This window comes from Mustela erminea, chromosome 3 (genome assembly GCF_009829155.1).
Source record: "Mustela erminea isolate mMusErm1 chromosome 3, mMusErm1.Pri, whole genome shotgun sequence".
Classification (NCBI taxonomy): domain Eukaryota; kingdom Metazoa; phylum Chordata; class Mammalia; order Carnivora; family Mustelidae; genus Mustela; species Mustela erminea.
The window spans coordinates 156496776-156513492 of record NC_045616.1 but is presented as its reverse complement, the minus strand read 5'-3'; the positions used below and the strand labels follow the sequence as shown (position 1 = coordinate 156513492).

The 16717-nt window shown below is 51.2% G+C and overlaps 1 protein-coding gene across 11 annotated transcripts in view; it reads right to left on the bottom strand.

Annotated features, from left to right (window-relative positions):
* The window catches only part of ATPSCKMT (ATP synthase c subunit lysine N-methyltransferase), a 237683-nt gene that overhangs the window by 213551 nt on the left and 7415 nt on the right, over nt 1–16717 (bottom strand). For 3 of the 11 annotated variants that reach the window (XM_032337765.1, XM_032337763.1, XM_032337760.1), the window contains exons 3-5: nt 16515–16652; nt 15250–15409; nt 14958–15008 (exon numbers count right to left, since the gene is read on the bottom strand). In XM_032337765.1, coding sequence (XP_032193656.1) covers nt 14958–15008; nt 15250–15409; nt 16515–16652 — 349 coding nt within the window. The other 8 variants (XM_032337766.1, XM_032337769.1, XM_032337758.1 and 5 more) reach the window with 7 other exon arrangements.

The following is a 16717-nucleotide window of genomic DNA, read 5'->3' as shown; positions in this document are numbered from 1 at the left end:
ACTGTGAGCAGAGACGGCGGCCACCTGCAAGCTAGGCAGAAACCAAGGCCAACACTTTGGTCTTGAACTTCCAGTCTCCAAAACTGTACAGGAATACAGACCTGCTGGCTCCGTGCCTGGCCGCGCCGCTCTGAGGGCAGCCCCAGCGGGTGACAGAGACGCGTGCGTTCCACAAGCTGCTCATTGTTCGACACGGACAGGCTGCGGTCTGTCTGCACTGACCCACCTTTGGAGGTGGGCCTCCCAAGCAGGTGACAAGCCAGTTCTGCCTGGGAGCAGTACCTCCGCTACCTACTTCTGAGTGGCTGCTCTACCCTTTTCCCTGGCTTATGCTTCTAACCCAAGGACCACCCTGTCCCTCCAAAAACAAAGATTTATTTTGATTCAAAGAGAGAGGAGACCCAAGCCTCAGAGTTATTCAAATGTTGCTAATATCTGAGCTACTGGGTAGACAGGATTGAAATTGGAGCAGCAGAGCCTTCCCCACACCCTGGCCAGAGTGACAGAGGTGGGGGCGGGGGGGGGGGTGGCGGGGGGGTAAAGTCACACTGGGTTTGAATACCAATACCAGCTCCACTCCTTGCTAATGAGTGCAGGGGCCTTAACAAAGCAATTACCCTCTAAATGCCTCAGTTTCCCCCACTGAGAAATGTCATACCTACACCGCAGTTAGGAGGAGAATTTAGAATAATGCATCTACAAGACCTATGACAATCAGCGCTTGGAGAGCTAGCCTTGCTATACTAGCTTCCGGGCTATGAATTTCCATTCCTAATTAACACGTTCCGGTCAAGAGAAACTTGCGGTGACCACGGTCTGCCTTTCTGAGCTGTTCGGATATGCCGGCTGGGTGGTTTGGGCTGGGGCCAGAGCAGGGCCCTGAGAGTAAGTGTTGGATTACAAATCCATCTTTTACTCTCACTGAAAATTCAAATTCATACCATAGCGCTCCTTAACAAAATGCAAACGCCCTTGAAAATGGGACTATGTAACGTAATTCTTAAAGAGCAGTGGACACATAGCAGAGGTGACGGGATAAAGGATAAAGCGTGGGTGCCCGGGACACGTAAATGTCAGGGGGCAGGAAGAAGGGACCATCACTGGAAGGGCAGAACTCCCGCTGCCTCCCAAATACGCGAACTGTTCGCCACGTGCACCAGCACGTACCTAATGCTTTGTGACATGCTGCCTCTGTCGCTGTCACGTTCCCCATGAACGACACTGCCCAGCTATCTTCCCGGCAAACCCCGCAAGACCTCACCCCTCGAACGTATCCACCAAGTCTGGGACACTCACAGGGTCTTGCGGATTTTCCTGCCGTTTGGATTCATTCTCATCAACAGTAATTTCGTTGCCCAATTCTTCACCCTACAATATTCCGGAGAAGAAAATGCACTTGATGCCTCTTTTCCATCCTTGAGTTAAGCCTTGTGATCAAGGAGCTATTGTTTTATCAGTCGTTCTCAGGTAATATTCTCACCATCATATTAAATTAGAAACAATAAGAAAGAATTTCCCTCACCTATGAAAGTTTTATGGTTTTTTTGTTCATGTTCAATTTGCATCAGTCCATTGGGCCACCAGTGTGACAATTCCAATGTAGCCGTAATGTGTCACTATTACAGGAACACTTCACTCTACCTGAGAGGATCCCAGAAGACTCCAGTTTTCTATTTGAGCGTGGAAACTTCATTGTGTTACTTAGAAGGGAGATTTCCCTACATTTATGTAAGTATCCATTTTTCTACTTAAATATATGGCCTGCCCCATCTTTGGGGATAATAAGTTCCTAGTGTCTAATATCCATCATGACAAATGGGATTTTCACTCGTCATAAAATAACCTCATCAGCGGAGTTGTTCAGAGAACGTGACACTCCACTGAATCCTCTGACGGGGGCTGAGATGTTCGGGACCGCGAGGGCTCCGCCGGCCACAGTCTGGCTCTGCTCCTGCCCCCATTCTTGGGCCCTCTGGGGTGGCGGAGGGCAGGCCTGCGGCAGGTCCTACTCCACAGGACTGTGGTCCGCTCACTGGGACTGAGCCCCTCCGCCGGAGAGAAACCCGTTACTGTCATCTCTCACAGCCCTCCAAACTTCTCTGGCCTCAACTTCAAGACCTTAACTTCCACTGGGACGTCCCCAATCTTTCTGTCCCCCACTTATGAATCCACAGGGCTCACCTCATCTCTACAGCCTCTGGCTCTGATGCCAGACTCTGCCCCAATCATCCGGAGAAGGATCGGCAAGCTCTGGGTCCTTGTCAGACCAGACACGGTGATGGGGGAGACAGTGTCCCTTCGAGGGGGACGAGGTGCCGTTCAGGATGTGTTTCTCCCAGCGGATTCAAGAACAGTCTCCTGGTTCTCATCCGAACGTGGGGAGCACAACTTCAGCTAAGTCCTCTGGGGTCCAAGAGAGTCCAACCTTCTTCTCAGTATTACCACTTCTCGGCTGGAGCTCTGATAAAGCTTACTGCCATCCATCAGCTTCCCTGAGATTTCAAGATTTCAGCTGCTTTTGTCTCCTACATCAGAGTAAAAAGCAGCCCGTGGCCTCCTGCTGGGAGAGGCTAAGCGCCCCGGAGTTGTGTGAAATGCCCTCACTGCTCACACCGCGCTGATGCTTCCCAGAGCCACTGGGTTCTGCTCAAAGGGTCTGGCAGACCCACTGAGGCTGGAAAACTCGTGATCACTTCAGGTCCTTTCTAGACTCCGCACCTGCCGGCTGATGGGATCCTTGCTACAACATCTCCACCATGTGGCTGTCCGGCCCTCTGCGGCGGCAGCCCCAGTGACCACAAAGACCCTACATCGAGAGGCAACGCATTCTAACTTCCAACGACTTTATCCAAACCCCACTTCCCACTGAGCTTCAGCCCTCCCGCAGCACACAAAGAGCCAGGCCTCTCCTCAGAGCCACGCAGGGAAGCAACCGAGCATAGAGTGAGACTCTGGGCTCCTGTGTCTGGTCAGGACCGAGCGAGCTGCCCACAGGTCCCTGTGGTTGAGAATGAAAAAAGCCAGTAGACGGCACCTCCCCGCTCAGGACGAGCACGGGGTATTCCTGCACACGAGACTTCCGGTACGTAGCCATCACGTTCATGGTCACCTTTCCTCTCTTCTGCCTGGCAAGCCTTCCCGCGCCGGGAAGCGTCTGTCCTGTCTCCTCCAGCTTCCTCTCATCACAGGGCAACAGTCACAACCTCCCGAGCTGTGCCTGGTAGGACAGTTCTCCAGACTCATCACCACCGAGAATTCGCGTCTGCTGGTCGACACAGCAGCTCCTGTTCCTCTGGCTCTAGTTTTTTCAGAGTCCACGTTGATTTAGGGACAAACTGTGCGGAAAGCGTGTCAGCGGGGAGGCACAGGAGAGACCCCTCCCGGGGAAGCCTCCCCCCGCCCCCATGACGGTGCCCGGCACACCCCCGACGGCCATCCACATGGAGCCCACCCAGCCAACCAGCCCTGACCATTACATCCAGGGGATGGTTTCCCGCTCTTCCCAGATGGCACTGGGGAGAATTGCCCTGAAGCTTGGCTCCCTTCAACCTCCATACCTCGTGTGGGCCCAGGAAAAGATGGCTAAAGCGGGACAAGTCTGACAGTGCTGGGTGGGCTCTATCTAGATGACCAGCTCGGACCCTGTCACAGAACCCCGTGGCCTGGGGGCTTAAACAAGTAGCTCTTCCCCCAGCGGTGGAGGCTAAGAAGTCTCAGATCACGGCTCCAGCACATGCGGTGTCTGGTGGGAAGCCCCTCCGGTTCACAGCTGCCTGCCCCCTACTCACACGGCGGGGGGACGGAGCTCTCTGAGGTCGCCTAATAAGGGCACTGATCCCATTCGGGAGCGCTCCCCCCTCAGGAGCTAAGCCCCTCTCCAAGGCCGCCTCATGTGATCACACAGAGGGTCAGGATTCCAACCTAAGGACACAAAGGCCAGCCCGCATCATTGTGGCTCCCCGCCTCAGCTGCCCCCCCCCCCAGGGAGCAGTCTGAGTGTTTTCCTCCCTTGCTTTTATTAATTCTAATCCTGAGGAATCATCTTTCCCCCCCACAAAACTATGGGAGCAGGGCTGTGGCTGGGCTCTGCTGGGACTTGTCCCTGTCCATGTCCCCAAGAACAGGAAACCCACCTACGACTCCTGCTGCTGGGGAAGGCAGGGTCCACGTTCAGAGCCCCCTTGACTTGGTCCAATGGCCCAAACACCCGTCTGGGAGTGCAGCCTCCCCCAATAGGAGCTCCCGGACCCTCGCGAGTCATGCTTCTGACCTTGCCAGCGAGTCGTTCTCCTGTAGCGCCGTCCGATGCCCGCGTTCCACATGGCCGGGCTCCCTCACCCCACCTGAGCCTCAGAGCCTCCTGTCCCAGCCAGGCCACCACAGGGCAGAAGCACCACCACACCAGTGGGACAGCAACAACATGGGTTTGTCACCTCACCTGAGATGTCCCAAAGTCAGAGGCTCCGGGTCAGGTCAGACTCATCAAGGACCTCGAGTCTGTCTGTCTTTCTGCTCCACCAGCCTCCCGGCTCCTACTGTCCCTCTCCGCCGCGGCTGCAGAAGGGCCATGATGGCCAGTGTTCCTGCCCGAGGACAGCAGGGACACTCACTCTTCAAGCACCTCCTTCTGTGACAACGAAACCTTTCCCAAAGCTCCCAACAGACGGCCCTTTGGACCTCACTGGCCTGACGTGGATCGATCACATGCCCACGGCCCACCGGCTGCCCTGACGCCCAGGGGATGGGGCCGGACAACTGGCCGGGCCCACAGTCCCCGAACACACCAGTGCCTGACAGCGGAAGCACCAGGTGCTGTCACCCAGGAAGAGGGGACATGGCCACGGGATCGGAGCCAGCGGCGCCCACACACCTTCAGCCAGGACAGGGCCGCGGGTGGAGACCTGCACACCTGGGAGCCCGGGGCCGAGGAGGAACCCTCAGACTGTGGGCAGCCGAGGAAACACGGCTCACGGTGCCAGCTCCGAAGACGCCGGCACTGAGCCCGTCCGTGCCCTCACGGGACCCCTTCACAGCACCCCTTCCCGGCCCCGGCCCATCAGGGCAGGTACGTGGGCAGAGCCATGGTATTAGCTGCGCGGCGGAAACATCAGGAATCTTGCACTTTTCCTGTCCTGCTCGGCTGTGGCTTGTCACGGCGTCCGCCGTCGCTCGGCAGCAGGGAACACGTGTACCTGCAAGAGTGTGGCTCTTCGGCCGTGCACACCTGGGTGCGCAGCCTCTCGGCGGGGCTCAGCGCCCCCGGGGGCCCGGATGTCGGAACCGGCAGGGGGTCTGACCAAGTCCACCTTGGACACCCGGGAGGGCAGGGCCTGCAACCGAGGCCGAGCCCGTAGAGAAAGATGCAGACGGGGGTGTGCTCAGGCCACACAGCCAAACGCCGACGGGACGTCCGGGACTGGTCACGTGGCTCCTGTCGGGTGACGGCACCACTCAGCTCACTTCTGTTCTTGTCTGGTTGTTTGTCTGAACTTCCCATTTCATCAAGGCAGCACTTCCGCCTGATTTCAGTCTGCCAGACATTCTGAGTCCCACTTTTGACATCAGAAAGAGGAGCTCCCGCTCCCCGCTTCGTGTCGTGTGCCGGCTGAATCAACATCGTCCCCCTAGCAACCGATCGTTGAAACCAGCCAGAGAGGCCATGATGACCCCCAGGAGAACATTCTTATTGGTCACTTCGAGGCACAGCTGAAAAAAATCAGTTAAAGACCTTACAAACTCCATGAACCTCAACACTTCCGTGAAACGGTCCACTTCATTCTGAGGTTGCAGGCCCGGCCATCATCTCATTCTTGGGAACTAATGGAGAAACCAAGAAGAGCAAGTTGCATGTGCCTTTGCAGAACCACCTGATGCCTCCAGCTAGTGGCCAGGAGCGTGTCTAGAAACTTACCGAATACACCCAGGGCTCCACGGAACCCGGCCTCCGCGCATTACACCTGCCGGGCAGGGAGCTCTGGTGGGTCCCTCTCCAGGTGCGCCCAGCCGGTCACAGGGCTGACGGCAGTGACAGGGAGGATAGGTACAGACCACCCTGCACACCACCGGGCAGAATTCCTTCCTCAGAAAGAAACCGGGGGTTGCTGAGAAGGGGTGGACCGCAGCAGCCGAAACCCTGACACGTGCCCAGAACAGCCACACCGCTGACTTCTTTCAGAGAACGTCACACACACTAACATTCACTCCCGTACCTGCCGGTCTCACTCTTCTGGAACACACAGGCCGTAAGATCAGAGGCCTCGAAGGTCTACTCACCGCTGAGTCGGAAAAGCTCATTACACGGCAGACACTTGGTAAATATTTGCTAAAGGAATGAGTGAGTGGCTGGGTCGCTGCTCATCTAAATGGCGATTATCAAGCGGATCAGTTTTAGTTCAGTGAAAAACGCTCTCACTTCCTCACTTTCGCAAACCTCCATGCAGCCGGTTTGGAACTTAGGTCGCAGGTGTGTGCGATCGGGAGCTCCGTTCTTTCCCGTGACGCACAGGGATACTTCGAGCCACCACTTAATACGAACGTCAGATACATGAAGCTTGTCTACCCACATTCAAAGGTTTTCCTTCACTGTTTTATCTAATCAGTCAAGTCTCTTCTCATAAATGAGAAATATTACATAAATGGCGGCTTTCAGAAAGTCAAGAAGTGACTAGCAGAAATAACCCCTAACTTCTGTGAATAAGCTTGCCTTTAATATCTAAAATAATGAACACCACTTATAGACCAAAAACTTTGTGTCATAAGTTTACCCAAAAAAGTCCCCTTCAGTGTTTCATTATCCCAGTGGGTCCTTGGCCCCACAAGGGCAAGCCAGCGGTCCAGGGCCTCCTGCTGCTGGCCAGGCAGGGATGTGCTCCCAGGGCTGGCTGAGCCCCAAGCTCGCACCTGCTTATTTTACTATCATGTTCCTACCAATGACTCCCCTCTGCCATGAGCTTCTCTGAGCCCATCTCCTCAAAACTGAGACCCACCCATGCCGGCAGGTGTCCGACTGTATCATGACGGATGACACTGCCCGTTACAGACATAAAACACCATTGACTGGAAGGTACAGCACCGTTTCAGAAACATTCAAATGTGTGTCTCCACACACACGTGCACACACACGTACACATCTCCGACTCAATAAAATACAGTAATCCACTAGCCTTGGAACAAACTATTCCTAGTAAATGTTATAAAATATGAGGGCCTACGTCCTCTACAAAATTAGTTTTACCACGAAGTACAGAAAAGAAAGACATAAATCCATAAATCTTAAGTATGAATCAACTTAGAGGAAACTGCAAATATGCTCACACATACACCCTCTTTAAAAAAGTGTTTCTTTTCATCTATGGCATTAAGTCATATTTTTTATAATGGGAAGGGCTGTTCACACATTCCTGCACATAAATGCGATAGCCACTCATCCACGTTTTCATACGTCCGAGTGCCTGGAAGGGAAGAAGGCCACTTTTTTAAGTAGAGCATGAAAATGGACTTTAAATCTACCTGCTGTTCCAACTTCTGTTTGTTTGGCAGAAGTTAAGGAAAGTAATAGTTTTTCATTCCATACTGGAGAAAAAATACACTCTTTGCTGAAGACACAGCTGGAAGTCTCTGTAAAATCAAAGACCACCAACACTCGGAAAATCGCGCTCAATAACGTCTCCATCTCCAGGATCGACTGGAAACGCACGGGTCTTCAGGGCCTCTTGCCTCTCATGGTGCTCACGTCGTAGGCCCACACGGTGTCCACGCCCTCCCCGGTGACGTGGTCTGGGGTCCAGCGAGGGAAAGGGAACCGGCAGGCAATGACTCTGGCGTCATCCTTAAGCTCCAGCGCAAGTTTCTCCTCCAGCTGCGGCATCTGGGCAGAATGACAGCTGTTACTTCAGTAAGCGGAGAGGTGGAGGGAAAGATTCCTAAAGGTTCTTTTGGATCTGAGTGCCTGGAAGTAGCTGTGCAAAAATTAGGAACTGTAGGGGCGCCTGGGTGCCTCAGTTGGTGAAGGTTCTACCTTCAGCTCAGGTCATGACATCAGGGTCCTGGGATCGAGCCCTGCATTGGGCTCCTTGGTCAGCAGGGAGCCTGCTTCTCCCTCACCCTCTGCCTCTGCCCCCCGCTCGTGCTCTTTCAATCTCCCTCTATCTCTCAAATAAAATCTTTTTAAAAAGATTATTAACTGCATATAAGATCCCTTCGGGGCAAAAATACATTACCAAATGATCCATTAAAACACAGAAGTCATATTAACAACAGGGGCACATGGATGGCTCAGTCAGTGTCCAGCTAGATTTCAGCTCAGGTCACAATCTCAGGGTCATGAGACTGAACCCCACCCTCAGTGGGGAGTCTGCTTGAGATTTTCTCTCTCCCTCTGTCCCATCCCCCTCAGGAGATAAAATAAAATGCGCTTATTTAAAAATAAATTAAAAAATGAAAAACAGCTTTAAATGATCGGCTCATCTAACATTTTAATCTACCCCGTCTCAACTATTTAACACATTTTCCCACATGTTTTAACATCTTGGAAATCAGGATACCTCTTACAGCTGACATCGTCTTAGAATTACAACCGGCGGTATTTTTTTTCTTTTTCAATGGCAATGGTACATCCTAAAATTAACAGCGTCTAGACTCAGTGAAATATGGTTCTGCTAAATTAGACCATGAAACAATATGCTCATTCTACTAACTTGAAATACAATGAAGTATTTCATAATTCTTCAAAATTTATCTATAATGCACAACTTCTTCATCGTCAACATGACTTATAAAAAGTAAAACCCTGTGATGTGCCACTTTTGTATCCATTGATTACCAATCTACCTGCCGCAAGTATTGACCCTGTAATTGTATCAGCAAATTAACAACCAATTAAAAACATCTTTCAGTCTTACCACCTTTACCTCCTAAGACTATTTTTTCACTTCTGTGATTGTGAAAGAATTTCAAATGTACAGCAAAGTCGCAAGACTAGAACAAAGGATTCCTGTCTGTTTTGACCCGGGCTCACCGGTTTTAAACAGCTCATCAGATTCGCCCCCGTCCTCTGTGGATACTTTTGCTAAACCACTTGGGAAGAGGCTGCATACAACATGCCTCTCGACTCCTCGGGACTTCCGTATTCCTAAGACACAGCCCCAGCTCAGTTACAAATTTGGAAAATTTAAGGCTGTATTCCAGTAGTAATGGCAATAGCCTTCCTATTTTGCCAAACGTCCCGATAACGTCCTCTGTGACACTTTCCCCCGAGGTCACGCTGCGTTTAGCTATCACGCGTCCTTAGTCTACTTTCCCCTGGAACAATTCTCCTATCTTCCTCTGTCTCTGATGACATCTTGAGGACGACGGGCCAGTGAGTCACCTGTGGTCCTCCCCTCGGGTTCTCCTGCCGTCTCCTCGCCTCTGGCTCAGGGCTCGGCACAGGCATCTTGGGCAACGCCCCACAAGTGGGGCTGGGAGCTTCTCAGGGCCCCGTTGTCAGGTGCCCATGGGGACCTTCTGGTTTGAGAGTGATAGTCACCACCCAGTTAGGGTGACAGGTGCTATCTCCACAGTGGGGTTACCAATTTCCCCTTATAACGAATAATTTGTTGGAAGTAGCTCGAGATGATGTCAATATCCTGCTTCTCACTGAACTGTCCCTCACTAGATGTAGCCCTCGTCCTGGTTCTGGCCCACGTTAATTTTCACTAGTTGGTGGCAAAGTGGCAAATTTGCTGATTCCGTCATTTCTTCTAGACTGAGAGTCGGCATTCTACTACAGGGAAGAGCTCTCCCTCTTCTCGACCTGTGTGCCTACTGCCGGTACGTATGAGCGCCTCGATGCCTGCTCTGTTCAATGGGTTCTAATCTACCATCATTCTTGTTTCTTCCGATGCTCAGCCTGTCCCAGTCTGGCCCGGGCAGCCACCTCAGGTTGGCCTCTCTCCCCCCTGGATGTGCCCCAACAAGCATTCTGAACTCTTCCTCGTATCGGGGCTCCACAAAGTGCCCCAGGCTTCCGTATCACTCCCCCTCCTCAGGCCTCAGACCTGCCGCCTCTCCGACATCCCCGGCTCCTCTAAATGGGAAATGGTATCTTGAAACCAAGATCTAAGCAAAAACGAATCCCTTTAAAACTAACCAAATAAATCAAGACAAACAAATCAATAGTCCTTCTACAAAGACTTTATTCCTGACCCATATCTTTAAAAAGTGGCTTCGGGAAAGTCCTCCATGTGACCTCCGGCTAGAGTGTGAGCCAAATCTCCTGATTCTTCATGACAATTAATACCAAGATAACCAAGAATAAATTCCATTACGGACGGATATTTCTACTCTTTTCACAGCCAATAAAAGATTTCTTTAAAAAAAAAAAAAAAGTTTTGTTCCTCAAGGGAAAAATGAACTAAGCAAAGAATGAGACAATATGTGTTTTTCCAAAATATCAGAGGGGTTTCTTACGGTAATTTTGTTCATCAAAAGGATCATTGTAAACGTATTCATGTTATCGTTATTATTTTCTCTTTTACAGTTTCTTTTATTTCCCGGTGACTGTCATATGCTAAGTCAAGATAAACCTACAAATGAAAGGAGCTATTTCAACAGTAAGAAATTAACTGAGTCAATCACACATAAATATGCAATGAACCTGGGTTTCGAAATCACACACAAAGAGAGGCAGTGATGTGTCATGTCTGTCTAATGGAATTCAAAATTATTCGTACAATTAGAGGCTTCAAAGCGACACGAACTCATCATATTCCAATTACAACTTCAAAACTTTAAACGTCAGTTGAAACCAGCTCAACGATGTAAGACCAAACAGCCATGCCCATGAGCAGCTCCCGAGCCAAGCGACAGCTCCCTCCTCCCTAGAACACTGGCTTGGCTTAGCCTCTAGGGTAACCCCCAACCCCCTGGGCCTTCCTCCTGCCCAACTCCTCCTCTCGAGGCTTTACGGGGCACCCCTCCTGTGTCAGAGGCCAGAGTTCAGGCCTTGCCCAGCTCTGCCCCCTCCCCGGGGGAACCTCAGCCACTCTGGATTCAGCAACTTCTGGGAGCTGAGGCCAGTGTCCAGCCCCTCCTTCCTGAGCCCCAGGCCCCCCTCTACCCACCACTGCCAGCCTCAGAGCTCCACACACACCTCAGCCTCCCCGGTCCTCCCCCTCCGGGATCTGCCTGCACCTTCCCCCGCTCAGCGACAACTGCCAACTCGCAGTTGCTCCGGCCCAAATCCTGGGCGAAGGGCTCCTCCGGCTTGCCCGCCCCACACTGGCCATGCCCATGCTTCCTCTTGGTTTCATCTTCCCGACGCACACAGAACCTGCCCGCCTGTATCAGCTTCTGTACACCGGCACGAGCCGACCACACCAGCCGCGGGGCCACCCGCAGGAGCTCCTAACCTGTCACCCGGCTCCCACCCACATCCGTGTCCACACAGCAGCCTCGGACCCTTTGCCCCCCAGGCGGGTCCTCCGCGCTTCCGCTCAAAGCCACCAGGGCTCCCGCATCGCGACAGCACAGTGTCCTTCCCGCCCCGAGCTCCTCTCTGACGCCACCTCTCCCTGCTCCCGCCACACCCACCGCCCTGCTGCGGCCGGAACCCAAGGGGCACCCAGCCCTGGGCACCTCTGCGGGTGGCTCTGCCTGACACGTTCCCCAGACCTCCATATGGCCCCTTTCCAGGGACACGATCTCTGTCCCTCCTTCTCCTGCTTTACTCCACCCACTTAGCCCTTAGCACCCACTAAGCCCACTTAGCACTTAGCCCTCTTGTTGGACACTTTTTTTTTTAAGTTTTTTTTTTCTTTTCTTTTTTTTTTTTAAATAAGCTCCATGCCCACTGCGGAGCTCGAACTTACAACCCTGAGACAAGAGTCGCATGCTCTGCTGACCAAGCCAGCCTGGCGCCCTCTACACAGGGACCTCATTTAATATCTGCTCTCCCCACGGGCATCTAGGCACCTCGGGGCAGGGATGTCCCTCTTGCTCACTGACTAAAGGATCCCAAGTGATCAGAGAACGGCACTTTGCAGCACCGAATAAATACTTGTCGAATGAATGAACAAAGGACACATGATCCCGTCGTGAATCATTATTTTTTTTTTTAAGAATTTGTTTATTTATTTGACAGAGAGAGAGCACAAGTAGGCAGAGAGGCAGGCAGAGAGAGAGGAGGAAGCAGGCTCCCCGCTGAGCAGAGAGCCCGATGCGGGACTCGATCCCAGGACCCTGGGATCATGACCTGAGCCGAAGGCAGTGGCTTAACCCACTGAGCCACCCAGGCGCCCCCCCCCCCCCGTCGTGAATCATTTATCTTCATCAGAACGTGATGACAACATTTACGTTCATCAGTTCACATCTTAATTCGTAATTAAAATTAGTCCTTGAAGTTACGAAATTCAATTCCCACCACCAAGTGTCCTTACTGGGTACGATTTTCTCATGCCACAAATACTTCCAGAGTCGCCGCTCTGTGCGGGTGCGGCCATGCTGGGGGTAAGCTCGCTCTGGGACTTCCGTCGCAGAGCCCGCGGCCAACCTGCCAAGGCTACCGTGTAAAGAGATGTGTGATAACTCACCCCGGAGAAGGGAACAGGCAGCCAGTGGATAGAAAATCAGGGCACTGAGGTTTGTCTCACGAGGCAATGAGGGATGACTTCCTGAGGAAAGGACACCTGACATGTGAGTGGTCGGGAGGCGCTCACCAACTAGGGCCAGAGCTGGGGGGACCGAGGCCAGAGGGAAGAACACGACTCACACTGCAGATCCAGGAGCCAAGAGAAGGACAGAGCACTGACGCGCAGAGAGCGGAGGGAAGCAGGGGCCACTCTGCACCATGCCTCGGACCTGGTAGAGCCGCCATACCTTATCCTCGCTGCTTTTTTAAGCAGTTAAGATGTCCCAGGTGGGTTTCACCCAAGGACAAGACCTGTTTCACATCTGAGTAGAGGAGCAGGGCTACAGTTAGCCGTGGCCATCTACCACGCCCAGTGCATCTGCCAGGCCCGGATCAGAGTCCTCACCTCTGTTGGGTGGGAGCCACAAAAGCACAGAGCTGGTAGGAACCACTGGTGTGCTATCGGGAGCGGGACAAGGACCGCTAACAGCAGGCTTCTGCCTCCCCAGTTTCCTAAGCATCCTCCAGGCTCCCCCATGGCCTACATGTGGCTTGGCTGCCACAGAGAACACAGGTGCCACACAGGATCCGTCGAGCCATGTCACTATGCCGACCAATGCCCAGATAAGGGAAGTGCGCTTCCCTGAAGACGGCCCCATTAGGGCTCCCCAGACTCTGGGGAGCAGAGCTGGCCCCCTGACCCCCCGGCTGGCACTTTCCCTCTTCCCCTCCACGGCCTCCACGTAGGCAAGGCTCCGTGAGGGTTAAAAGCAGGGCCCTGCACCCACGAAAGAGTCCCCACGGGTCCTGTGAACACGCTCCCTGGTGGGAAACTGGCTGAGTCCCTCTCAGCCCACAGTACGTGGCTGTCCTGTGTTTTCAGCTGCTGCCCTTTTTCTTGGGAACAGGGAGATGCCACAAGGTGTTTATTTAAAGTTTCCTCTGCGTACAGGAAAATGGACAGTAACTGCAAAAGCATTCATCAAAAACACAGGCCTCTTATTTCCCGAGTGAACAGCTCCAAAAAGTTGTAACACTCAAACATGGTACGGCGCACACGGAGCTGGAGCCTATAGGCCACGTTGACGTGCCTACCCCCCCAGGCCACTGCTGCCCACCCCAGCCCCCGCCACCCTGGGGCGGAGCTGCTGTGGCCTCATAAGCCCACACCTCAGGCCACCACCGGCCGACCTCGCAGGATGGCACGGAAGTCACGGTAAACATCACCTCTCCCTTTAAATAAAGCGTGCAACTCAAATTAAATCTGTTTTCCCCAAAATGCTGCCCAAACACCATCAGGAGCAGGTAACCATCAAAGGCCAGGACAATGCTAAGGTCCCAAACAGTTCCTTTAAAATGACAACGGATCACACCCCTTTGCGCTGCTGTAACAAGAGGGTGAACATCCACGTTTTGTCTTAATTTGAGGCTTACTGAGAATTCCAAACATATAGAATCCTGCTACTTTCAAGCACATGTAACAACAGTACTTCCAAATTGACTTTAAAAAAAAAAACACAGAAGTGGCATTGTCCTGAAGTTCCTGATCGTTAGGATAACTCTCCCAAGCACTCGCCATCTTCTACAAAAAGCTGTAACTAAGGAAAAAAAATAACACAAAAAAGCCAAATTCCCCTTTTTTTAATATTACAAACTATACATACCAGTCATATTGTGGCATTTCAGCAAACACCCAATTTTGCCACAATTATTATGGCGACAATTACAGACCCTGAAAAGTCAAATGAATTTCTCTCTGTGGTCTGTGAACCAACAATTACAATAAGAGTGTCCTATCCTGGTCATCTTTCCAAAAGCTAAGTTTGGAGCCGTTTACAACACAATGCCGTGGTTATTTCCACTTTGTAAAGGGTATAATCTAAGTTCGCTACAAATCAGTCAGATGAGGCCAACCGAAACTAGCCGCCGCTCGCAGGCCCTGGAAACTGCCTCCCTACAAAATCAGAGGAAGGATCGGCTCGAAGGAACGTGTCATTAACTCTCCCAAGTGACTTCGGCTGGCTGTTAGGTGAGCAACCACGGAAATCGGCCACCACATTAGACACCAGGAGCTCATAAAGCAGTTTCCAGATTGGAGTTTTTAGGGCTTAGGGAGATCATTGAGAATTTTATCTGAGGCCAAAGTTTTAACGACATGACTGACTCTTCTACGATTAAACTTTTAAGGCCCCGAGGTACTTTGTCAAGCCCGTGAAGTGAAATCCGACGTCCCCCAGACTTTCGGGGTGGGCCCCAGGTGGGCCGGCGGCCACACAGAAGTGGCCTGTCAGTGCTGACCAGTCTGCTCAGGACCTAAAGCCAACCAACAGGGGCAGGGCCGCACACTCACCATCTGAGGCACTCCGAAAACAATGACGTTCGAGTACTGCGAGAAAGTAACCTAGAGGAGAGGGAGATTGATGCGCACGTTAGTTTTAAAAGGCCAACATCAAGCTGAACGTTTGTTTCTAAAGGACCAATTCCCCATTTCGTCCAACGGCAGGTTTCTACAGAGAGTGGCTCCTTGTGAGATCTCACGAGAAGCCACGTTCCTGCTTCTGTTAATCTGACCCACTGACGCTGTCCAAAGACCTCCCTAAGTCACTGCTGTCACCCTCAGGGATGCTCCCGGCAGGGCCTACCAGGGGTCATCTGTCCGAAATTCCAGTGACTCGTCCAGTGACTAGTTGGTGGCCGTGCGATTGGCCTCAGCCACCTGTGCCCTGATGCACACGTCCTCCCCTGCTCCACCATACGCCGAATGGGCTCAGCAGGAACGTGTGATGTCGGACATGCACCTGTCTGTGACACGAGCCATCTTAAGATTCTAGGCCCCCTCCTCTTCTCTAAAAGACTAAGTAAAAAATGGAATAAAATGATCTTTAGTTGAAAAACTGGGGGAAAAGTGCTTTGCCAGTCAAAATTCTTATTACCCAATAAAAGTCTTATCTACTCTATAGAGGGATCGTTTATGCATAGACAGTCTAAAAAACAATGCAAGCAAAACTCAAGTGAATTTTTATAAGCTACTGATGACAACATTACAATGGTAAATTCTTATTTAAGAAAAAGCATTTCATGGAGCAATTCTAAAGCAAAATTACAGGACATTTTTTTTTAGAGTACAAATAAACTTGAAGTAACTTATACATTATGAAGACCAGAAAGAACCATGACAATGTAATCAGGGGATTCTTTTTTTGCGGGGGGGAATTCTCCCTTTTGCACTCATCTCTGTCTCTCTGTAGACACACAGCCACACACAAAAACACACCTCTGTGTACGCACACGCTTGCACACATGCACACAGGGTCTACCATTTACCAAGAAGGCCATTAACAAGTTAATTCCTGAATGATAATTCATAAGATTTCCAAATGAAATAAATATCTCATCATTTTGTAACGGATAGAAAGGAAAACTTTTTAATTGAGCAAATTCTTAGAATTCACATGACCTATCGGGTCTAAGACCTTAAGCTTCTACTCTGAAAGTGTTAACGTGTAAATCTATCAATTTAAAAAGTGTTCATAGGGGCTCCTGGGTGGCTCAGTAGGTTAAAGCCTCTGCCTTCGGCTCAGGTCATGATCCCAAGGTCCTAGGATCGAGCCCCACATCGGGCTCTCTGCTCAGCAGGGAGCCTGCTTCCTTCTCTCTCTGCCTCTCTGCCTGCTTGTAATCTCTGTCTGTCAAATACATAAATAAATAAATAAATCTTAAAAAAAAAAAACCTCATGGTTTAAAAAAATAAAATAAAAATGAAAAGTGTTCACATTTCATGATGCTGAGATATACACTTGTATCTTAACTGTTTTTCTTTTAATACATCCTCAGTTTTTAATCATACTAATTGCGAATTACAAAGTTTTGGTTGGCATTTTCTAGGAGCATTCTCTGCCTCACATACCTTCCATAAGTCTGAAATATAAAACTGGGCGGAGTCCTGCACCCCTTCTCTCCAAGCACGGTATCTGGAGTACCAAACCAGCCATGGGTTTAATTCATAACCAACGGCTCTGAATCCTGCTTTTGCAGCTGCTATCACCTGCAAAAAGAGGCCAGTGTTTATTCAAGGTAAGAAGAAAAACATCAACCTACTGAATGGAAGAT